General features: G+C 40.7%; 1 protein-coding gene across 1 annotated transcript in view; it reads left to right on the forward strand.

The window, feature by feature from the left end:
• Window positions 1-24,918, forward strand: part of SPATS2L (spermatogenesis associated, serine-rich 2-like) — a 192,465-nt gene that overhangs the window by 110,492 nt on the left and 57,055 nt on the right. Inside the window, exons 4-6 of the mRNA XM_010861269.1 lie at window positions 10,216-10,324; window positions 15,065-15,114; window positions 17,647-17,893. Coding sequence (XP_010859571.1) covers window positions 10,216-10,324; window positions 15,065-15,114; window positions 17,647-17,893 — 406 coding nt within the window. The remainder of the gene's footprint in view (window positions 1-10,215; window positions 10,325-15,064; window positions 15,115-17,646; window positions 17,894-24,918) is intronic.

The following is a 24,918-nucleotide window of genomic DNA, read 5'->3' on the forward strand; positions in this document are numbered from 1 at the left end:
AGAAGAGAAGAGTAGACATTTGTTCCTCAAAACATGGCCCGTTGCAGTATTTTCCCATTGCTGTAACAGATGGGATTTGCTATAGCAAATGGCCACAGCTTAGTGACTTAAAACACCACAAATTTACTATCTTACAATTCTGGAGAACGGAAGTCTGAAATGGGTCTCATTGGGCCAAAATCAAGGTGTCAGCAGGGCTGCATTGCTTTGGGGAAAATTCATCTTCTTGCCTTTTGCAGCTTCTAGAAGCTGCCTGCATTCGTTGGCTCGTGGCCCCCTTTCATCTTCAAACCTAGCAATGGCTGGTAGGTCTTTCTCACAGTGAGTCAGACTTATACTCTCTTCATCTTCCTTCTACTTATAAGGACCCTTGTGATTATATTGGGTTCAATGAGATAATCTAGATAATCTCCCCCTTCTCCAGGTCATCTGATTAATAATCTTAATTCTATCTGCAGCCTTAATTTGCCAATAACCTCATGTATTCCCTGGTTCTGGGGGATTAGGTGGGGTAGATGGCTTTGGGGCTACTGTTCTGCTGCCACATCCTTGGACAGGCAGCATCTCCACAACCTGGGAGTTTATTAGAAAAACAGAATGGGGCTCCACCCCCAAGTTACAGAATCAGAATCTGCATTCTCATTGGATCCCCAGGTGATTTGAATGTACTTTAACATTTGAGAAGTCGCTAGTAAGCTACCTGTAAGCTTCCCTCTGCTTTAAACTTGCCACAATTCTATGAAAACTGCATTTTTCCCCCACTTTCAAATCTTCATTATTCCTTCTAATCCCGGTTTCCTGCCCCCAAAAAAAGTTAATTTTGATTTATACCCCTGGTGTTAATTCCCCAAAAGCCAGCCATGAAGAAGATGACAGCACTTGATGCATATTTTTTACTGGCAGAAAGTAGATGTTAGAAAAGGCAATTAAATTATAAAGTTATCCATGATACAAAGGTACTGGCCTGCAAAGAATATTTTCTTTCTCAAGAAGATTCATAGGAGAACAGCCTTCATTAGTGTGTAGATAATATTAGTGGCCCAGCAAGTGAAGCAAAACGTACACAGATGAGCTGTTTTTAAGGCATCTCTGAAAGGATCAGCATTTGAGAAATGTGACCAAAGCTGATTATAAAATTCCTTTCAGAATTGCAGGAATGGCAACCCATAAATAACTGGTTCTCACTGGTGCAAAAACGAAGTTGTAGGCTGTTTCTCCTTTTGTAGGTGAAAAGATTAAGCTCACCTCTAAGATGCCAGGTCCTCAAGATAAGGACCAGCAATGTCTGAGACCTAGGAGGCATTTCATACACTTGGGGGTTTGGATTCTTTTCACCACCATACAATATGTTATGTTGAATTACAGAGATGCAGTGAAAAAAAAAATTAGATAAATAAAAGTGCAATATTTCAATGACCATCTTACTGGACTCCCTACTTCCTTTTGTTCATTCATCTATTTGAACATTTACGAATCATCTACTGAATAGCACCCATTGTTCTAGGCCCTGTGGATATACAGCTGTGATCCCTGTCATTTATGAGCTCACATTCCAGTGGGACAAACAGTCACATAAGTAAATAATTAGGGTGACGTGAGTGCTAAACAAGGTCTGTGAACCAGGCTCGTGGGCCTCTCTGCTCTGATCTGTCATTCCCATTCTAGCGGGATTTATCTTCAATGTTGCCCACCTCTCCCCTTTGCCAATTGGATTAGTTATCTGGCTTTTTTACTTTTATTTTCAGCCCTAGTTACAAATGTTGTCTCTAGGCATTCTTTACTTGTTCTAGAAAATGAAAACTCAAGTAAAAAGGAGGTTACTCTAAAGATGGAGTGGGGACTCATGGGACTTCAGAACAAGTTAAAGAAGCAGAAAAGGCAGGAAGTGAGGCAGCTCCCGAACAGCCCTTCTTCAACTCCGCTCTGGCTTCTCTCCCTTTGTGTGGAATAGTCCAGACTCCAAGGCAGAGAGCCTGGTTGGCCCACTTTGTCTTTTCAGACAGGCCCCTTCCTGACTGCTGCCATCATTGTCACTGTACTCTGCTTCCTTCATGTCACTCACTCAGCATAAGTTGTAATTACATTTTTTTTTGATTTGTATGTTTCACATCTGTTTTCTAGGTTTGGTAGCGACCATATCTGTTTTATTAGTGCTGTATCCAGCCATAGTGCAGTATACTATATGCACAGAGTGTACTGCTGCATCCTGACCACAGCAGGCATTTAGTAAATAAATACATGAAAGAATGACACCAAGGTAGGGGGTGGGGTGGGGTGGGGGGAGGCCAGGAGCACATATTGTTAGCCACTTTAGCGATGGGCTTCCTTGTGGTACCACTCAACTTGCAGGGGAGGGAGAGATTGAAGACAGCCTTGGGTCCACTGCTCAGCAAGGCTGAGGAGGAATGTTCTTAAGAAGGGTTGTATATAGGATGATCTCCCCCAGATAAGTCCTGGTCACCAGGGTAGACATACATTCTTTCCATTTCAAAGACATACCAACCTTTATACCTAGAGACACCCTTCTCCTTCATGGCCCAATGTAAATGCTTCCACACTTTCCTTTTTAAAATTTATTGAGCAGCTAATATATGCCAAATTCTATATCAGACACTTTACATGCATCATCTCTTTTCATTTTTACTGAGACTCTAGCAGGTAATATCCTCATTTTACAGCTACAGAGCTAAGTTTCAACAATTTCAACCATTCATCCAAGGTCATAGAACTAACAGGTAACAGAACCAAGGTTAGAGAACAGGTCTGTTTAATTCCAGAGCTTCTTGCGTGGTATTTGGCTATTTCCTCTCTATTCTCCCCTCCTTGACTGCTCTCTTCTCTGTGACACTCCAGCCTTTCTCACACAAGCAGCACAGCGCTCACATGCTTTCAGGTGCAGATATTCTGGCCGCCCTGCAGTGCTGTCTGTCTTAGGGCAGTTGTGTCCTCAGGGCCTGGTACCCAGTGGAGGCCCAACCAATTCCTGGGCTGAGCTTCAGAAGGATAGGCGATTATTGTGCTATTTTTAAAACTCCACAAGGTACCATGAGTATCTTATTATATAGAAATGTCATAAATATTCTTCCCATCTCTGTTACTGAAATTTAAAGAGCATGTGTCTATTCTCCATAACTATATAGTGTTTAGGTCACATAACAGTCAGGAGAGACTCACCCGTCTATTGTTGTGGATGGTAAATGCAGAGTGATGGGATGGTCCAACACGAGCAGAATATTCCTTTGACTCAGAAGAGTAGCCTGAGTAAGGACTGACTGTAGAGCACAGGGAACTGTACTCAGTATTCTGTAATGGCCTATATGGAAAAATAATCTTAAAAAGAATAGGTGTATGTGTATGTATAGCTGATTCACTTTGCTGTACACCTGAAACTAACACAGCATTCTAAATCAACTATATGCCAATTTAAAAAAATGATTTTAGAGGGTAGAGAATGAAGGAGAGCTTTTTAGCATATTTATATACGATTAGCAAAACCCCACTGTAGCACAATAACACATATGAACTAATGGAAAAGGAATAAAAATATTAGCATACCATGTCAAAAAAAGAGCAGCCTGGTATAGCTACAAATTGACATTCTCTCATTCAACAGATTGCTATTAAATACCTACTCTGTGCACATTTGGGCTTCCCTGATGGCTCAGTTGGTAAAGAATCCACCTGCAATGCAGGAGACCCCGGTTCGATTCCTGGGTCAGGAAGATCCGCTAGAGAAGAGATAGGCTACCCACTCCAGTATTCTTGGGCTTCCCTTGTGGCTCAGCTGGTGAAGAATCCACCTGCAATGCAGGAGACCTGGATTTGATCCCTGGGTTGGGAAGATCCCCTGGAGAAGGAAACGGCTACCCACTCCAGTATTCTGGCCTAGAGAATTCCATGGTGTATAGTCCGTGGGGTCACAAAGAATCAGACACAACTGAGCGACTTTCACTTTCATATCCATCTATCTGTGCACATTATTAGTCACTCGGGTGAGCATGGTGAAGATGCAGAAATGACTGGGAGGAGAATTCTGTCTGCATGTTCCTTATCATTTAGAATACGCACCTTACACAGACAGGCCTGTGACGTAGAAGGTGCTGGGGTTAGGAGACATCCACTGATAAGGTCTGCAGGAATTGAAAGGAGACAGAGATGACTTATGGCAGGGATGGTGGAGACAAAGAACCTCACAGGATACATGACATTTCAGCTGGAGTATAAAATTTGGGCAAGTGGACACATCTTTTGTTGTTCAGTCTCTAAGTCGTGTCTGACTCTTTATGACCCCATGAACTGCAGCACGCTAGGCTTCCCTGTCCATCACCAACTCCCAGAGCTTGCTCAAACTCACGTCCGTCGAGTTGGTGATGCCTTCCAACTATCTCATCTTCTGTGTCCTCTTCTGCCTTCAGTCTTTCCCAGCATCAGGGTCCTTTCCAGTGAGTCAGTTCTTCACATCAGGTGGCCAAAATATTGTATCTTCAGCTTCAGCATCAGTCCTTCCAATGAGTATTCAGGACTGATTTCTTTAGGATTGACTGGTTTGATCTCCTTGCAGTCTAGGGGACTCAAGAGTCTTCTCCAGCACCATAGTTTAAAAGCATCAATTATTAGGCACTCAGCTTTTGTGGTCCAACGCTTACATCCATAAAATGACTACTGGAAAAGCCATAACTTTGACTATACACACCTTTGTCAGCAAAGTGACATCTCTACTCTTTTTTTTTTTTGTCTCTGCTTTTTATCAAGGGCAAAACTCACATGGAGGTAGGGGTAAGTGGCCAACACTGGGCTTGTGCTCATCTGTAAAGGGCAGAGCAAGAAGGGCATTTGGAAAAGCAGATGAGTGCCCAGTTGTCAATGGCCTGGAGTGCCAGGTTGTAGACACTGAATTGTACTCTTAAGGAAGATGGGGAAGTAGTCCTGATTATACTTGAAGAAGAGTAGTCTGGCAATAGGCTCAGGATGAATTTGCAGGTGGGAGACCAGAAGCAGAGGGAACTGTTATTTTCTGTTTATTTGATAATACTGGGTCTTTACTGACCACACAGCTGTGTAGGTGGATTGAAAACTTCTGTTAGAACCATTTTTTGAAACTCAGACATAGTCTTAAGTGACTCATCTGTAAGCCAAGGAGAATTTCTAAGGAGTCATCACAGATAGGCTCAAAAAATGCACAGTGTCAATGAAGAAATCTGCTAACAGCTCTTAAGCCAGACAAGTCAGGTCCAGGAGAGGTAAGTTAATGTGGGAAGCTGAAGTAAACCGCGTCTGTGAAAGCCACGCTGCCTTGCTGCCTAGTACCGGCAAAATGCCAGACATAGAGAACAGACCTATGGACACAGGGAGAGGGGAGGAGGGAGAGGGTGAGATGTATGGAAAGAGTAACATGGAATCTTACAATACCATATGTAAAATAGATAGCCAATGGGAATTTACTGTATGAACCAGGGAACTTAAAGAGGGGCTCTGTGACAACCTAGAGGGATGGGACGGGGAGAGAGATGGGAGGGAGGTTCAGGAGGTAGGGGACATGGGTGTACCCATGGCTGATTCTTGTTGATGTATGACAGAAAACCACAAAATTCTATAAAACAATTATCCTTCAATTAAAAGATTAAGTTTAAAATAAATAAAGAAAAAGAAAATGCCAGCAGGATGGGCCTGAGGCAGAACGGGGCAAAACCTGCCGTCCTAGATAGAAAACCCCAGGGAGAGGAGAGAAAGGGAGATTAGAATGCTTAAGTTAAATCACAACGCTTTTTTAAATGTTTATTTTTTATTGAGATATAGTTGATGTACAATATTATATGTTACAGGTGTAAAGTATAGTGATTCACAACTTTTGAAGGTTATATTCCATTTAGAATTATTATGAATATTTGCTATATTCCCCACATTGTGCAGCATTGTACAGTTGGGCGGTATATCCTTGTAGCTGATTTTATATGTAATAGTTTGTATCTCTCAATCCCCTACTCTTATTTTGCCCCCGCCCTCTTTCCTCTTCCCACTGGTAACCACTAGTTGGTTCTCTGTATTTGTGTCTGCTTCTTTTTTGTTATAATCACTTATTTGTTGTATTTCTTAGATTCCATTTATAGTGATATCATACAGTGTTTGTCTTTTTCTCTGTCTGACTTACTTGTCGTTGTACCCTCCAAATCCATGCTTATTGATACAAATGGCAAAAATCTCATTCTTTTTTGTGGCTGACTGGTATTCCATTATACATATATACACCGCATCTTCTTAATCCTATCTGTTGATAAACACTTACATGGTGTCCATATCTTGGCAATTGTAAAGAATGCTATTATGAACATTAGGGATGCATGTATCTTTTCGAATTACTGTTTTTGTTTTTCTCAGATGTATACCCATGAGTGGAATTGCTGGGTCATATATGGTAGATCTATTTTTGGTTGTTTGAGAAACCTCCATACTGTTTTCCACAGTGACTGCACCAATTTACTTTCCCACCAACAGTGTACCAAGGTTCCTTTTTTCCCACATCTTCACCAACATTTGTTGTTTGTATTCTTTTTGATGAGAGCCATTCTGGTAGGTGTGAGGTAATAGCTCATTGTGGTTTTGACTTGTATTTCCCTAGTGATTAACGATGTTAAACATCTTTTCATTTACCTGTTAGCCATCTACATTTCCTCTTTGGAAAGATGTCTGTTCAACTCTTCTACCCATTTTTTAATCAGTTTTTTTTTTTTTTAAGTTGAGTTGTATAAGCTGTTTCTATATGATGAATATTAGCCCCTTATTGGTCATGCCATTTGCAAATATTTTCTCCCGTTCATTAGGTTGTCTTTTCGTTTTATCAGTGGTTTCCTTTGCTGTGCAAAAACATTTAAAATCAAAAAAACTATTGAGGTGCAAAAGGCAGATTTGTCAATAGCAAATTGAATTTGCCATTTAAATTAGTAAAAGCAAAACAGGGGAACAGTGATTAGGGAAAGGTAAAGCAGTTGCTAAATGAACCGCTAACTCACGGTCCAGATTGTCCCCCAGCATCCTGTGCTGCCGTCTGGTCGGCCCCCCAGGAGACTGTTTTATGGTGTGAGAACCCTTGAGGGATGCAGTCGCGTGCAGATTCAAACAGTGGGCTTCAGTGTGAAGCTGCAGCAGCGGATTCACCAGCTTAGGCTGTGGCAGCGACGTAAAGGCTGTGTGTGTGAAGCGGTGCCAGAAACAGCCTTTGCAAAACAGCCACTGCAGGCGAGAATTTTATGAGCTCCCCATATGCAAACTACCATTAGTCACGCATTGATTGATCCATTGCTCCAGGAGCTTCGTTTCCTAACGCAAAGGCAGCTTTTCAGCACAACCTCCCTGTAACACTGCCTTTGTCATCCACACCTTATGTTTTAAAGCTCCTTAAGAAGACCTTTTTTAGATTTAAATGCTTAGACCCCTTATGACTGCTGCATCTTGAATAGTGACACTGTGAGGTTTCTGTATGTTTATGCATGCATATGAGTATCTAGATTCCTCCCTCTTTCTCCAAGACATTTTCATAGCAAAACAAATGTAGTGAATTTATAAATAAGAAGGTGGAAAAACAATGCTACTCTCTTCCATTAGCCAAGGACTGTGATTAAAGCAGAAACTTGGCCGAGAAGTTCACTAGAATTCAACATTACTATGGAATATCTAAGAATAGATTTTTTTTTCCTTTCCTTCCTTTAGTTTCTTTGACATTCTTGTTTTAATTGTCTCCCTCTGGGAACTATTTGCAATATTCATAGTTATATTTGATATCAGAACTCAGTTACTGACAATTTTCTGAGGATATGTTCAGAGATAGGATATATAAAGTGACAAGGATAGATGCTTTCTATATTCTACCATGTTGGATTTTTTTTTCTTCTTTTAAAGAGTAACAGGCAAGAGCTGTGTACCTGTTAAAGAGGAAGTATCTCTATAAGCTATGGTTTATATCATGTTTTGGCTTAACATAATAAAATAATGTTTTGCAGAGGAGAGTCTGGAAACAGGGCAAACAACTATTTTATGTTTATTCAAGAATTTATACTTCTTGATCTTTACTGATCACACAACTGTGGAGGTAGATTGAAATTTTTGTGGTTTTTTTTTAATTGAAGTATAGTTGATTTACAATATTATATTAGTTTTCAGGTATACAGCACAGTTATTAAGCATTTTTATAGCTTATCCTCCATTAAAAGTTACTATAAGATAATGGCTATAATTCCCTGTGCTGTACAATATATCTTTGTTGCTTATCTATTTTATACATTTCTATTTCTTAATTTTATGCCCTAATCTTGCCCCTCCCTGCTTCCCTGTCTCTATCAGTAACCACTGTTTTGTTTTCTCTGTGAGTCTGTTTCTGTTTTGCTATATACATTCATTTTATTTTTTAGATTGCACACATAAGTGATACCATACGGTGTGAAAGTCTATGTCTTCCTCTGTCTGATTTATTTCACTAAGCATGATATTCTCTGGGTCCGTCATGTTGCTGCAAATGGCAGAATTTCATTCTTTTTTATGGCTAAGTAATATTCCATGTGTATGTGTATGTGTGTGTGTGTGTACACACCAAGAGCCAAGCTTTGGAAGCAACACAAGTGTTGCATATAGAAGGTAATACTATACATATATACAGAGAGAGAGGGAGGAGGGAAAGAGCTATTTTTCTTTTTTTGTAATGTTTTTGTTTTGTTTTGCTTTTGGCCACACCATGCAGCTTGTAGGGTCTTACTTCCCTGACCAGGGATGGAACTCTTGCCCTTGGCAGTGAAAGTGCAGAGTCTTGACCACTGGACTGCTGGGGAGTTCCCAAGAGATATCTTTCTAACATGATGAATGAATAAGAAAGGACAGCATAAAAGGATGGTTGAGGGATGCTCACAAGACCAAAATCTTTTACATGACCTTGCAGGCTACATGATCTGGTCCCTGCCTGCCTCTGGCCTCATCTTGTACTTTTGGAAGCCTCAGCCTCTGTCCTGCTCCATACTCCCTCCTCATCTGTGCCTGGTTCCTCATTCATGCTGTCCGCTCTAAGATGGCCTCCCCCTTAACCTCCCAGCCATCTCTTCTCTTTTGTCCATCAGATTTCAGCATACCTATATACACTCAAGTCTCCTTGACATGATTTATAGCATTTATTGCAACATGTACATAGATATTTATTTGTGTGATCATTTGATCAGTATGTGCATACTGATATGTCCCCTCTAGTCAGTAAATTACAAGAAGTTTGGTGCCTTGTCACACAGTAGGCATTCAAAACATGTTCACTGGAAATAAGTAAGGATTGTGCAGTGCTTTTGTGATCATCAACGTGGATGCCACTCACCTTGGCACCATATAGTATTCTCATATTTGTCAGTAGTGGCTGCAGTCATCCCCTTGATAGAAAGCGGAGAGAGCCAGGTTTTGCTAAAGTGGATAAAGTATCCTGTAGTAATTGCAAGTTCTGTGAGCTAAAGGTCAATGAATTCTATTAGGCAAGAAGAAAATGTGCAAAATTTGACTAAGAAATATCTATAGGTCATTAAAAATTGAATATTAGCTTAACCTGTTGAAATCCTTAGCTCTCGTGTGTGTATTTACACTGGTTTAAATGTTTGATTTTCAGAAGTGTGTTGGGGAACCTTTTCTGTATTATGGCTAAGATTGCCATTTCAAAAACACAATGCCCCACATTTTTATATCTCTATAAACATTAATGGAGTTTCACAACATACTTTTGTGAACCGCAATGTGACTGTCTCCACTGTGGAGATAAGAGAAGCTGAGGCATGAAGCTATTTCTGTAAATTTTCCAAAGATAGGCCCTGAGCTCATGGAGAAGAGAGCCAGAGACAGAGAACTATCTGTGTGCTCACTGAAAACACATGTTGTGTGCATCTGGAGTCCTGGGCATGGGCTGGGGGGGGAGGGGAGTAGATTGCAAAACCAGAGTTGGCTCTTCAGGCTTGCTACTCCAGTCCTAACAGGGAAATCTTTGTAGAAATGTGTATTCAAATAAAGAGGGTATCAAGGTGATTACCAGGATTAACTTTTATGGGTCCAAAATGCCTTGAGTATGCTTGATAGCAAGAAGACAGATTAGTCAGCTTTTTAAGGCCTTTCGAACAGTTGTTTTTTTTTTTTTCTATCCAGTGAGAGATTCATGGATGAAAAACATTCACAATGTTGGCCTTTCTCTTTTCCTCTCCTTTCCAGATCTATGCAGTTCGATCAGTTGTTCCCAACAAAAGCAATAATGAAATAGTCCTGGTGCTACAGCAGTTTGATTTTAATGTAGATAAAGCAGTGCAGGCCTTTGTGGATGGTGAGTATACATGTCCTGTGAACCTGTAGATGTTAGAACTAAATATTCCATATATTCTGTGTTTTCTTCTTTGAATGCATTGAATACCAATTATTTACTAATGCTTTATTTTTCATAAAAATATGCTAGACTTTAAAAACACGTCTACATACACTGGTGCTTGCCAGGGTCCTGGAGGTGGTGAGGGATGGGGACTTAGGTTTAATGGGGACAGAGTTTCAGTTTAGGAAAGGAAAAACTCAGGAGACGGATGATGGTGAGAGTTGCACAACAGTGTGAATGTACTTAGTGCCCCTGAACTGTACAGTTAGATAGAGTTAAGATAGTGTATTTCAGGGGCTTCCCGGGTAGCTCAGCTGGTAAAGAATCCACTGCAGTGCAAGAGACCCCCGTTTGATTCTTGGGTCAGGAAGATCCCCTGGAGAAGGGATAGGCTACCCACTCCAGTATTCTTGGGCTTCCCTAGTGGTTCAACTGGTAAAGAATCCACCTGCAGTGTGGGAGACCTGGGTTCAATCCCTGGGTTGGAAAGATCCCCTGAAGGAGGGCATGGCAACCCACTCCAGTATTCTTGCCTGGAGAATCCCATGAACAGAGGAGCCTGGTGGGCTAGAGACCACAGGGTCGAAAAGAGTTGGACATGACTGAGCAACTAAGCTCACAGTATGTTTTATATTATGTGAATTTTACCACAGAAAACAGCATTTAAAAAAACACATCTATGCATTAAGAGCAGAATTTGGAAGTTCTTTTTTCCTCATTGGGAAAAAACAGAAGACAGACTGTAGATAGTTTGCAAAGGATACCTGTTCTAATGTTACTAACGCCACTGTCGACCAGTCTGTCCAATCTGTTGTTAAACAATGTCCTTTATTTGATGATGTCCTTGTTAATGGAGGATAATGAACTTCACTCCTGATCTGAAAAGCCTTCTCAGCTCTTCAACCAGCATAGTTCTACTTAGCCTTAGGATTGGAATCCTTGAACTTGATGCTTACATAGTCTGAGAGGACCGATTTGGTCTTTAATATCCTTAGTTTATCATTTTGAAATTTCCTAATTAGTCAGAATATTAGTTCGTCTTATCCACCTCTAGAACGTTTTTCGCTGTCTAAAAAATTTTTGATGTTTTGAACAGCCCATTTCCAGTGATCTTATAGAATCTAAATTCTCAGGAATGTAGTTTTTTCATAAATGTATAACCTACTGTTTTACATTTCCTATAAATTATGGGAAATTCTTCTCTCCTAGACAAATTAAACAAATTTCATTTATGAACAAATACCTTATACCTGTTCTTTGAGATCATATATCTTCTGTCCTAGCATTAGTTTCTGTTTTGTTAATATGGACTAACTAAACATAATCTGACCGAAAGTTCAGGGAATACCTTTCAACATATCCCTCCATTTTATACTAGTTTTACCTTCTGTTAAACTTACTCAATTTCCTGGAAATAGAATAATCTTCCTAAGTTTCTACATATGTTATAATTGCATCTCAGGCAAGGTCTTGGAACCAATAGCACACTCACATTCTGATATCTGCAGTTAGAGTTTAGAGTGCTAATTGAATTCAAAATGATTATCATTCAAAATTGGAGAAGGAAGTGGCAACCCACTCCAGTACTCTTGCCTGGAAAAATCCCATGGACAGAGGAGCTTGGTAGGCCACAGTCCACGGGGTTGCAAAGAGTCGGACATGACTGAGTGACTAACACACACACACATCATTCAAAATGGGACTTCCCAGCTGGCACTAGTGGTAAAGAACCTGCCTGCCAAGGCAGGAGATGCAAGAGACCAGGGTTTGATCCCTGGGTCAGGAAGATCCCATGGAAGAGGGCATGGCAACTCACTCCAGTATTCTTGTTTGGAGAATCCCACGGGCATGGGGGCCTGGTGGGCTACAGTCCATGAGGTCGCAAAGAGTCAGACATGACTGAAGTGACTTAGCACACATGGTTCAAAATAGACCTGCAAGCAGACTCACAGAACATAACTTTTCTGACTATTTTTCCTGCTTCATGAATGAACAAATATGGAATCTTTATTTGTAAGAAACAAATACAGAGAATGGGATGCTAATCTAACTTCGCAACATTTGGTACAGTTTGTCTCACACAAAAAATTGAGAGGTGCACAGCCTGGCTCAGATAAACTCTCTTTTTCAGTTTCACTTGCCAGCGTCACTCACATGGAAAAAAGCTTTAGGAAAGGAAACAGGTTACTATCCCCATGCCTCCCCACCCTCAGTTGGAGTGAGGCCCCCACATTCTCCATCCTGAAAGTTTTTATTACGGTGACCCTGATGAGATGCCCAGATGCTCAGTAACTGATGGACTGTCATCAAATCCGATTATATTTAAATAGAGCATCATGCTTGTCTTTCTTGAAATTTTCACCTTGTCAGGATTAAGGTCTCATTTTAAAAAATTCATCGATTGCTGAGATATCATTTTGGATGGGGGTCAATAGGAAAACGTGTTTAAAGATCACTGAAAATCAGAAATAATCACTAGGAATCATTTATGAGGCACACTAAAAGCACACTTTCTGAGTGGCTTAAAAAACTCCAAACAGGACTTCCCTGGTGGCTCACTGGTCAAGAATCTGCCTGCCAATGCAGGAGATACAAATTCGATCCCTGATCCAGGAAGATCCCACATGCCCTGGAGCAATTACTCCCCTCTGCCACAACTGTTGAGCCTGTACCCTAGAGCTGGGGAACCGGCACTACAGAGCCTGAGCCCACATGCTGCACCTACTGAAGTCCTGGAGCCCTAGAGCCCGGGCTCTGCAACAAGAGAAGCCACTGCAGTGAGAAGCCTGCACACCACAGCTGGAGAGTAGCCCCCGCTGGCTGCAACTAGAGAAAAGTCCCTGAGGCAGCGAAGACCCAGTACAGCCAAAAATAAATTAATTAATTAAATTATGTATATAAAAAAAACCCAAGCAGTTTTAGTATAATTAAAGTTTAATAATAACAGTTTCAAAATTGTCTGTAAACACAGGTTCTTCAGAATTACCCTCTAAAAGCTCATGGTCCAAATTGCAAATAGAATTTATGTCCAAATATAAAAATTAGAGGAATAATTGAATATTGCAGTTGAAAGTAGTAAACAACTCACCCCTTCCTCTGATTTAAAAGAACAGTCTTTAACGTTTTTTTAATTTAATTTTATTTGGAATACTGAAGTTGAGCTATAAATAAGAACTACCCTAATAATTCTTAGCCACGGGTGTGACTTAGGAAGTAACCTAGTGAAAGTGACTTCCTAAAGTTCTTCGAAAGGAAAATACTGTGAAACATTAATTCTCTGGGCAAATTAGAAAAAGATCAGCCTAGTTAATAAAAAGTCTGAATTATAGCTTACTTTTAAACGCAGTCTTACTATTTCAAGTACATGTAACGCAAAAAGCTTTCGAGGGGCACTGAATTGGAAACTCTGAATGGATAGGAATAATTAGTCTTTTTAAACATTAGTCAAAGCAATATGGCCTTCTGCTTATCTAACAGTGACAGTAGACTCAATAATTGGGGCCCTACTAATTTGAAATTTGTTATAAAGACTAGCCTGAAGTTTATCTTTGTTTAGCCAACACACTCATTGTAGAGAACTATTAGTATAATGAAATTGTATGAGAATGCTTAAAATTGTTGAAAGAATACATTTAAGAGCTGCTCTTTAGAAATACCTATGTAAATAAGAACAACCGGTCTACTCATTACCAATAACTTGTTGAAATTACGCCCAGCAGTTTGGAGTGAGTGAGTGAGTGCATGCTAAGTCGCTTCAGTCGTGTCTAACTCTTTGTGACACTATGGACTGTAGCCCACCAGGCTCCTCTGTCCGTGGGATTCTCCAGGCAAGAATACTGGAGCGGGATGCCATGCCCTCCTCCAGGAGATCTCCCTGACCCAGGGATTGAACCCAAGTCTCTAACATCTCCTGCGTTAGCAGGTGGGTTCTTTACCACTAGCACCTTGGAGTGAGTGAAGAAACTTAGATTACATGAAGATACTTATTGTAGCTGACCGCTGGTTAAGCATTTCTTTTAAAATATTTTCTAGTTTAATCAAGTTAGACTTTTCCTCTGCATCTGGGCGATGCCACATATGCACGTGAAGAGTATTGCAGAACCTGGGATCAACTTATTATTTAATGAGCTTCTTTTGTTTCAAAGTGGAACCTTGCAAAGACTGCGTCCTGTCCTTATCCACAGTGACATGAGCAAAATTAACGTCAGATCATCTGTCCTTCTTGTCACCCTGCAGGTTGTGAACATAATGAGTAGAGGCAGAAAATGAGCAGAAATAGCCAAACAAAAAGTTAGGATTCACATGGTTAATAATATTCAAAATCCCATGTTTGGCCCAGAAGATTATAGGTATTTTGATTCATATATAAAACAGAACAATTTTAATTCTACCTATGGCAATGAAGCTATCAGAAAATTCTCAAGATATATTTCATTTTCTCTAAGACAACATAATGATAAAACAAAGTAAGCTTCATGTAGTGGGGCTTAATACTTTGATAAAACCAAGATCATGCAGTGAATTAAATGAAAATCTGGAAATAAAAAATGAAACTGGCATTTTTATTAAGGTAGGATGTATCAAAACAAATGAAAAAGCCAGGAAAAAAAATCGCTACCAAAATGGAAAGACAGAGATGAATTTTGTGTGGTGTTTTATTATGTGAATACATGTTGAAGATTCTTTGTCTTTGTCTAGGCAGTGCAATTCAAGTTCTAAAAGAATGGAATATGACAGGAAAAAAGAAGGTAAGATTGATATGGATTGTAAATTAGTAACATCTTCCATCATAACCTTCGTGGTTGTTATCATTTTAACAAGGGTGCCAATTTTGTGCTTCTTTCAAATATGTTAATATGTACACCCAAGAAGCTTCCAGATTCATGACTCTCTTAAATTACAAGCCACCCTCCCTACTAATGCCCTTGTTTTCTGTTCAAGTGTTTTTAACCACCAGGTGTGCTTTAGAAGTCCCAGAGTTTTTCTTTTTAAGTATTAAGGCAAGCCCAACCAGAGAATTCAAAGGATCCTAGATGTTAACTTGCCTGAACGTATCCCACAGCACAAAGGAAAACATTAAGGAGCTTTTTAAAGATACTTGAAAAGCTCTAAATATATTTTCACATGTTTTTCCAGCCGAGAGAATCTGTGCAGGGCTGCCCCGAGAAACATTTTTCCTGAGTTCTAATAAGCTAGATTTTTAATAAAGGAAGAAAAAAAGGACGTACATGCCTTAAAGCCATGGTAAGTAAGGGACCTGTTTGCCTTTCTTTCAAACCCTGGCAGACTGACTGCTCCTTGTGAGCAGAGGGGAGATTTTAAGCTGCCCCATTCAAAGTTATATTTCTTTCTTGTCTAGTCACACTGTTTCGACCTCTGGGCACACGCGTGGTGTGCTATGCACACACTGGCCTTCCTGGTCTTGTGAGCATGTATGGGTACTCACTGGCTCCTTTGAGGTGCGGCTTCTTGTTCTAGGCCTGTCATCTGTTTCATGACTTTGACAAAAAGTCTGCTTCTCTTTCCAAAGTAACTTCCCCAAGGGGAATCCCAGTATATACTCTTCCCACTGAGGGAAGATCACTGGCCCGAGGAATAGGTTTTAACAAACGCACACGTGAAAGCAGTATTACTTTCATAAATTCCCAAGATTACTGAAATTACTGGAATGATCTTTTCCCCCTTTTTCTCCTCCCTGTTCATGGAGAACAGGGAGAATTACGAGGCTTTTTGTTCAACCTTTATATGCCACCATCTTTGACAATGTCTGCTTATCTTTAATCATAGCTTCCCAGACTTCTGTATGAAATGAAGATGGTTTGCAAGTGATTGAAAGGCAGTATTTATACTTACATGGAAAAATTTCAGATGTGTGGATTGGGTTTTAAATTTCTCTGATGTGGAAAAAAAAGAGCAGATGGCAGCTGCAGACCCAACTCATTACCAAGCCTTCTTCTTAGAGGTTAAATGGGAAGATGGTCTCCCTAGCCTAGGAGACTCAGGCCTCCTGTGGGAATAGGTGCCCCTGGGCCTTCCCTTCACCCAGTCATTGCACTTCTCTCCCCTGGAGGAGCCCTTACGCAGAGCCATGCTTGTGGTTTCAGAGGAAAAGAAAGGGAATGGGGAGGAGAATCAAGAGAAAATTGTTTCTTCTTATTTCTTTTCAAACATATTGCAGAACAAAGCCGGGCTGATGTTTAGCTGGTGGGACACTGATGCCGCAGGCAGGCCAGGGTCTGTCCTGACAGGTCCCTTGTCTGTTCTCATTGGCTGAAGCCTGTACCAAGGTCTAAAAAATTTCAATTATCTAAAATTCGGGGTAGGGACTTTGCAGGTGGTTCAGTGATGAAAATTCCACACTTCCACTGCAAGGAGCATAGGTTTGATCCCTCTTCAGGGAACTAAGATCCTACATACTGCAAGATGTGGCCAATAAATACATTAATTAAATTACTAAAAGATATAAATAAAAAATGAAACAAAATGCATAGTTGTGTTATTCTGAGCTAAATGTAAGAAAAGTCATATGGTGCTGTTGAGCTAGCATCCAGATATTCCAGGGGTACAGAATTCAGGTGGGCCCACGTTGGTTTGGCAATGTTTGGTAGTAGTTCTCCACTCCAGCTAGAATGTTCATGGGGATGATTCTGGGACTTCCTGGACAGTGTGGCAGCAATCCAGGGGTGGCCTGGTTGAGGGGGTGCCTTTTCAAAGACCCAACCTGGACTTTGGGGATTTGACTCCACTTCCTCATTTTGCAAGGAAAATGAGGAATTCATTTTCCACCCTCCCCTCGTTTCCCTCCTCCCCAGAGGAGTAGAACCTCAGGGTCCTCCCTGCCCTCCTCCCACCCTCATGGTCTCTATAAGGAATGAGAACTCTTCTTTAATAGCACAGTAGATGAATTCAAGTTCCTCCAGGGTAGTAACCATGAGATTTTTTACTCTATGACCATTCAGATATGTAGGCCCTCAGTTTGCTCAAATGATATGTCAGCTGTTTTAAGCCATTTCCTGCTGTTTTTTGCTTGTAAAGGAAACTTTTTGTTTTCTATGTTTATGAGGTAAAAGTTTATACAACTCATTGTGGGAAAGAAGATATTTATAGTAACTTGGGTGGTTAATAAAGACATCAGTGTTTTCACCCATTTTATTTGAAGAGTCAGAAAACAAAAAAAGAAAAAGGATAACATATCTTATTTTGCATTCTTGGACTCCCATTCTATTTCAAGGTGCTTGTGAGCTGCATAATATTCATTTCTCATTTGTTTCTCATTCTAGAACAATAAGAGAAAACGAAGCAAGTCCAAGCAGCATCAAGGCAACAAAGATGCTAAAGACAAGGCAGAGAGGCCCGAGGCAGGGCCCATGCAGCCACCACCGCCCCAGATACAGAATGGCCACATCAACGGCTGTGAGAAGGACAGCTCATCCACTGATTCTGCCAGTGAAAAACCAGCCCTTCCCCCTCGTGAGAAAAAGATCTCAATACTGGAGGAACCTTCAAAGGCACTCCGTGGGGTCACAGGTCAGTTATTCTTAAGTAAAGTTGCTTAGGAAGACATAGAAGAAAAGGATGGCAGGGGACCCACTGGGACAGTCACTGCTACTGTTGTTGAAAGGAAACGATTGTCCTGCAACATTGTCCATAGATTCAAACAGTCTTCAGGCAGGATGGTAGGGGCTGGGAGGAAAGTAACAGGACCAGAGAAGACATGTCCAGTCCAGCCCTGCGAAAGTCAGAGCATTTTTTTTTTAATTTTATTTTATTTTTAAACTTTACAATATTGTATTAGTTTTGCCAAATATCGAAATGAATCTGCCACAGGTATCTAAAAAATATAGTTCTAGTCTCTATTGGAATCATCAGGAAAACAGAAATTCCAGCTTACAGAAATTTTCTTTCTAAAGACACTTTGGCTGGAATAAGGGAGGGATAACTGGTGATCAAAGGAAATGTTATTAAAGGGTAGACCAAATTATTTTATCTCCTGGTATTTTGTATCGTGCGATAGAATATAATCTTCCAGGGTGTTAGAATCTGGAATATTCTTTATTTGTGCTACAGCTATATATTCATTACTCAACGAAAGGCTGCTTCTTAATCAACTGTATAACCTTAAGGGAATCATTTCATCTCTAGTGTCCCATTTCCTTTCTGTAAAATATGGCAACTGTACAGGATTCTACTAGATCTGTGATCTTCAATACTATTTGGCCCAAAGCTCCATTTTTATGTCAAGTCCTAAAGTAAAATTCACAGATAATACAAATCTACCTAGAAACAGAACATCAATAACATAAAAATATAAGAAGTTCAAGAATAGCTAAAATAGAAGGCTTAATAAAATGGCCAGATGTTCATACCCACTTATCATGAATTGCTTTACACTTACAGAAAGGGAGAGAGTAGTCAACTGGATAACATGAATACTGCTTCTTTATATTCAACATGTGAAGTAAAAACTAAATAAGTATATTTTAATGTAGACGTGGGGTCACTGGGAAAGCAGCTGCTACAAATGCAGACTGACAATTGCCGATTATCCACTCAAATACTGTGACTGCCCTTGTGGTTGGCCATGGAATTTTCCAAATGGTGAAAAACTCTTGGTGAAGTTATAAACACCAGAGAGTACAGTTTTCTCTTAATGTATATAGTAGTTGAACCCTGGAAATCCAAGTAAATCTTGGAAATCCATAGGAAAACTGTACAAAAAATACTTTGAGTTTATATGTCACGTGTCTGGGAAGACATGAGAAAATTCAGGTCACTGGGCGGTTCTTCGTTGTGTGGGATTCCTGTGATTGTGAGTCATCTAGTATCCTGCCCCCAACACCCACCCATAGAAAATTACTTGGATAAATTTTAAAAGTTTTTCAAAACACCTCCTAAAATAAACCACAGATGAATAAAACAGGGGCTTAAAAAGCAGAGACATCACTTTTCAGACAAAGATTCGTATAGTCAAAGCTATGGTTTTTCAAGTAGTCATGTATGAATGGGACTGTTGAACCATAAAGAAGGCTGAGTGCCGAAGAATTGATGCTTTCGAACTATAGTGTTGGAGAAGACTTTGAGAGTCCCTTGGACTGCAGGAAGATCAAATCAGCCAATTCTAAGGGAAATTAATCCTGAATATTTATTGGAAGGACTGATGCTGAAGCTGAAGCCTGATGCGAAGAGCTGACTAAAATTGGAAAAGACCCTGATGCTGGGAAAGATTGAGGGCGGGAGGAGAAGGGGGTGACAGAGGATGAGATGGTTGGATGGCATCACTGACTCAATGGACACAAGTTTGAGCAAACTCTGGGAGATAGTAAAGGACTAGGAAGCCTCACATGCTGCAATCCTTGGGGTCACAAAGAGTTGTACATGACTTAGCAACTGAATGACAACCTATGGGGAGAGTTTAGTCGAGCAGGAGAGACAGGTGCAAACAGAAAATCACATGATAACCTGTTCTGAATCAGGGATTACCATGAGGAAGTGTGAAATAACTGACACTGTGTAATACATTAAGAAGTTTCCTAATTGCTCACAAAGCTCTAATTTTCTTCCATAAACATTACTTAACAACACTATTAATAGTGCTATAATTCAGAAAATCCTTACTACACAATGATATCTTACAACAAACAACAAAAATAACCTATTTCTCTTTAGAATCTGGATATTCCAGTCATCTTTTAATTCAGCTTTCCTTCTGCCTACAATTTTGAGAATGTTTTGATTTATGGTCAGGGCAAGAGAAAGAAATTAAATAATCGAATGGCACATTCCCAACTTTGCCTGTGATTGCTTTCACACGAATTACTTTCAAAATCTAATTACTCAGGTTGCTGTTGTGATATCAATCATACATTAAAAGCCCAGCACATATATTTGTTCATTTACTTATAATTTATACCTTCTTCCTAAAACAATTTCAGTAACTCTATCAAGTATATGACATTAGAGCAAATGCAATAGTGAAGCGCTTCACTTCACAGTGGAGAGCTGCCTTGAAAGTTAAATACCCAGCAGATGAGTTCTCTGTACAAGGGGGCTTTTGTGAACCCTGTCATGAAACTGTTGGCAAAGAATACTTTATTGCACAAAGAACCATCCCAAGATCCCTCAGTTTTGTAAGTTTAGCATAAAGTCATTAAGGTATGTCGGCATTATTTGTTAATAATTAATAAAACAAAGATATTACTCTTGTAAATCTTTCTGTTAAAGAATAAATGATGACAGTGGAAGGTTATCAGAAGTTTTTGCAAAAGGAAGGGAATTCTCCTGGTTGACCATTAACTTCACCAGCAGCTTGTGATCATAAATTTTAAAATGAGTTTATAGCTAGTTAAGTTTCTTCCCAAAGATAATGAAGATTCATCAGGAGGTTGATGCCAAAACTATCAAATGACTTCTGAAGTGCTTTGTTCAATTTTTCAGAAATCCTGAGATCTCTGCTAAATATTTTACAGATGAGTGTCGGATCTTGCGTATTACTGCACCCTATTTTGAGTAGACCTTTGAAACTGGGAAGGATGGGAAAGATCCCTTAATCCCCTCACTATATAGCTGAGTAAACCAAGGCCCCCGGGGTCAAGAAGCTGAGAAGATCTGTGCCCCATGGGTGACTCTGTCTGGTTAGCAAAAGCTTGACTCAAATCCATGCAATTTTATGCATGCATTAGAGAGTAATTAAAGATGTATACAATTGAAAAATTAGGGAAAAGTAATTATAACAAAACCAGATAATGATATTCTGTATTTAAGTGAGTTCAAAGTATGAGCCTTGAAGAAATCTCCAGTCTGCTGGTGGTGGAGCATTTATCAAGCTTTCCAGTGATGACACTGGCTCAGGGAAGCTTGCCGTGAATGCCCAGTTGGGCAGCAGGCTGTGAACATGTGGAAAGCGTGTTTTATCTTTTATAACACCTTGACATTCAAGATCTCTCTTTCTAAAGGTTTTAAAAAGGATCATTTGCTGGTAGGGGAAATGTTAGCTTTAAGATATGTGCAGGTGGTTCCGGGGTGTTAGTGTGACTTCCCACATGAAAAATAACCACCAAAAGCATCATCGTTTCAGGCTGTAAATATAGTACTGTCGAGTGGGACAATGCTGCAAGTCAGCGTACAGCTCTGAAGTTGGGGAGTTTGATTTAAACTTAGTACAAAATTACTTTTTTAAGCCTTGGAGTAGTTTTTTCTGTATTTCAGAATTTTTAATAACCACTCAAATTAGATCTTTTACATAATCCAATCAAGATTATCTGCTGCAGCTGCTGCTAAGTCAATTCAGTCGTGTCCAACTCTGTGTGACCCCATAGACGGCAGCCCACCAGGCTCCCCGTCCCTGGGATTCTCCAGGCAAGAACACCGGAGTGGGTTGCCATTTCCTTCTCCAATGCATGAAAGTGAAAAGTCAAAGTGAAGTCGCTCAGTCGTGTCTGACTTGTATCGACCCCATGGACTGCAGCCCACCAGGCTCCTCCGTCCATGGGATTTTTCAGGCAAGAGTACTGGAGTGGGGTGCCATTGTCTTCTCCGAAGATTATCTGCATCTAAGTACAAAGTCAGACAAGGAATAGATCAAGATTTATTTTCACAGAAGTAATGCCAAGGGTCACTTTTATTTCTAAGGCTCTATCTAAATGGTTAAAGTGCATTATGACCTTAGGTTTCATTTTTCCCAAATGTGGCTCCTGCTCTATTTTCCTTAAGGGTCAGATTGCTGAAATGTCTATACGCTTATCACCGCGTGGGCTAGAATAGGAATTCAGATTCCTCTGCTGTTCTTCTCCCCCTGGACGCAATTCTCATCCAATAGGAAAGGAGCAGGATTGTGGGCCACTGGCTCCACTGAGATAAGCTTGGGGCGGGACTTTCCTTGTCTTCAGCTCCTCTCCCCAGCAGGCTTCCTTTATTTCCTCTCGTCTTGTAAAGCATCTTGGGAAGCCAGCTCTTCTGTTACCGGTTACTTGTTTCTAACAGAAGGCCCCGTGCTGTGTTAACTGACCTCCACGACCCGGGCTTCTGCCCTGTGTGGGAGAACAGGGGTAGCCTCATCGTTTACCTTTGCCATGCAGATTCTGTGTGCGGCATGCCTCTGGGACGGAACCGCTTTCTTATTCTCTAGGTGAACTGAACCAACTGTGAGAGAAAGGGTCCTGTTATTTTAGAATGTTGGCTGCCTGTCCCTTATTTGTGCTTCATATAAAAAAGAAGAAAACAACAGACTATTTTACAATATTTTTGTGGTATGGGGTTCCCTATAAGATTTCCAAGCAGATTTTTTAATCCTGTTGTTGGCCCTAGCTCCAAGATTATCTCCTCTGCTTTTCTAAACCCTATATTGGACCAGAGGATTAGAAAAGATCAACAAGAAGAAAGCAGCTTGCCGAGAACTTTAATAGAAAAGCCAAATGTGTATATTCCAGGATTTCAGCCATTCCAGCTCTCAGATGGAAGCAACATAATATCATTGCTAAGAAGCAGGGCTTTAGCATTAAACATGTTTGGATTCAAATCTTGGCCTCGTCACTTACTAGGTGTGTGACCCTGGACAAACTAACCCTTCTGTGTCTCACCTGCAAAATATTCTGCAATTCTGATGAGGAGTAAATGAGATAAATAAAGTGATTAGCACAGTATTTGGCACAGAGTAAACCCTGAAGTCATTTCTTTGTCTATATAGGAAATATCTTATGCGTCTAACATGTGCCAGAAATTCTTCTAGAGGAAGTAAACAAAATAAAAAAGTTTTTTCCTTCCTGGAATTTCTGTTCTTTTGTGGGGAATGGGGAGAAGAGATGCACAGTAAACCAGAATACACCAGAATGTTTATGTGAAAGTGTTAGTCGCTTAGTGGTGTCCAACTTTTTGTGAGCCCGTGGACTGCAGCCTGCCAGGCTCCTCTGTCCATGAAATTCTCCAGGCAAGAATGCTGGAGTGGGTTACCATTTCCTTCTCCAGAGGATCTTCTGACCCAGGGATCGTGCCTGGATCTCCTGCATTGCTGGCTGATTCTTTACCATCTGAGCCACCAGGGAAGTTTAAATGTTTATGCTGCTGCTGCTGCTGCTAAGTCGCTTCAGTTGTGTCCAACTCTGTGCAACCCCATAGACGGCAGCCCACCAGACTTCCCCATCCCTGGGATTCTCCAGGCAAGAACACTGGAGTGGGTTGCCATTTCCTTCTCCAATGCATGAAAGTGAAAAGTGAAAGTGAAGTCGCTCAGTCGTGTCAGACTCTTCGTGACCCCATGGACTGCAGCCCACCAGGTTCCTCCGTCCATGGGATTCTCCAGGCAAGAGTACTGGAGTGGGGTGCCATTGCCTTCTCGGTTAAATGTTTATAGATTATAGTAAATGTTGTGAAGGCAGCAAGAAGGAGAGAGGCTTTGGGCAGGAAGAGGGGTGTGTGTAGCAACTTCAGATAAGGCCCTATGTGAATGGGTGAAGGAAGAGGATATATGGATGCTGAGGGAGCCCCCATTCACGTTCTCTGACATCAGGCTATCTTGGTCTAAACAGCCAGTGTTTTATTTAAACCTTGCTGCTGCTGCTGCTGCTAAGTTGCTTCAGTCGTGTCCGACTCTGCGTGACCCCATAGACAGCAGCCCACCAGGCTCTGCTGTCCCTGGGATTCTCCAGGCAAGAACACTGGAGTGGGTTGCCATTTCCTTCTCCATTGCGTGAAAGTGAAAAGTGAAAGTGAAGTCGCTCAGTCGTGACCGACTTGTGGCGACCCCATGGACTGTAGCCCACCAGGCTCCTCCATCCATGGGATTTTCTAGGCAAGAGTACTGGAGTGGCTTGCTATTGCCTTCTCCAATTTAAACCTTAATTAAGGATTATTTTAGCTAAAGCCCTTGTAGCATTGTAACCATTGGTTTTTAATTAAAGATTTAGTGCTTTGTTAGGGTATATAGCTGACATTAAATACTGTCATGTGAATAGGCGTTTTGAAGCATATAGTTTAAAGCACATAAGTTTAAAGCACATTTATCATTATTCTCACTCTGTTATTTTGGCATCTGATGCCTTAGTGCTAACTCCCGTTTGTAGCTGTGTGTTGTTCAGTCTCAAACTCAGCTTCCAGCAGCACGGTGTCTGAATAGTTCGGGTAATATTAGAGGCAGCCTTACATTGTGTTTCCCGTGTCTTAGACCTCTGCTTCCTTTCTCTGTGTGTGATAAAGCAGGAGACGGAGACAGACATAGGATGCGGTGATACAAGGACACGGGATAAATAAAACCCCTCGGGTATTTTTCTGTCACCTGGGTAGAGTGAACTCCAGAGCCCTCCCCCTTCTCTTTCTCATTTGAAAACTACTTTTGCTGCATCCCTACAGCAAAAATTCAAACCACCTTCATCTCTGAATAGCTGATACCTTCCCAACTTCCCACTCAAACCTGGTTAGTTACAAGGTTTCAGTTACAAACAGACTTAATTAAATGGAATGCACTCCTTGCAAAGAATAAAATGCCTTTCATTAATTTTTTGGACTGCACGGAGATCCAACCAGTCCATCCTAAAGGAAATAAGTCCTGAATATTCATTGGA

Source organism: Bison bison, unplaced genomic scaffold (assembly GCF_000754665.1).
Source record: "Bison bison bison isolate TAMUID 2011002044 unplaced genomic scaffold, Bison_UMD1.0 scf7180017864471, whole genome shotgun sequence".
Lineage (NCBI taxonomy): Eukaryota > Metazoa > Chordata > Mammalia > Artiodactyla > Bovidae > Bison > Bison bison.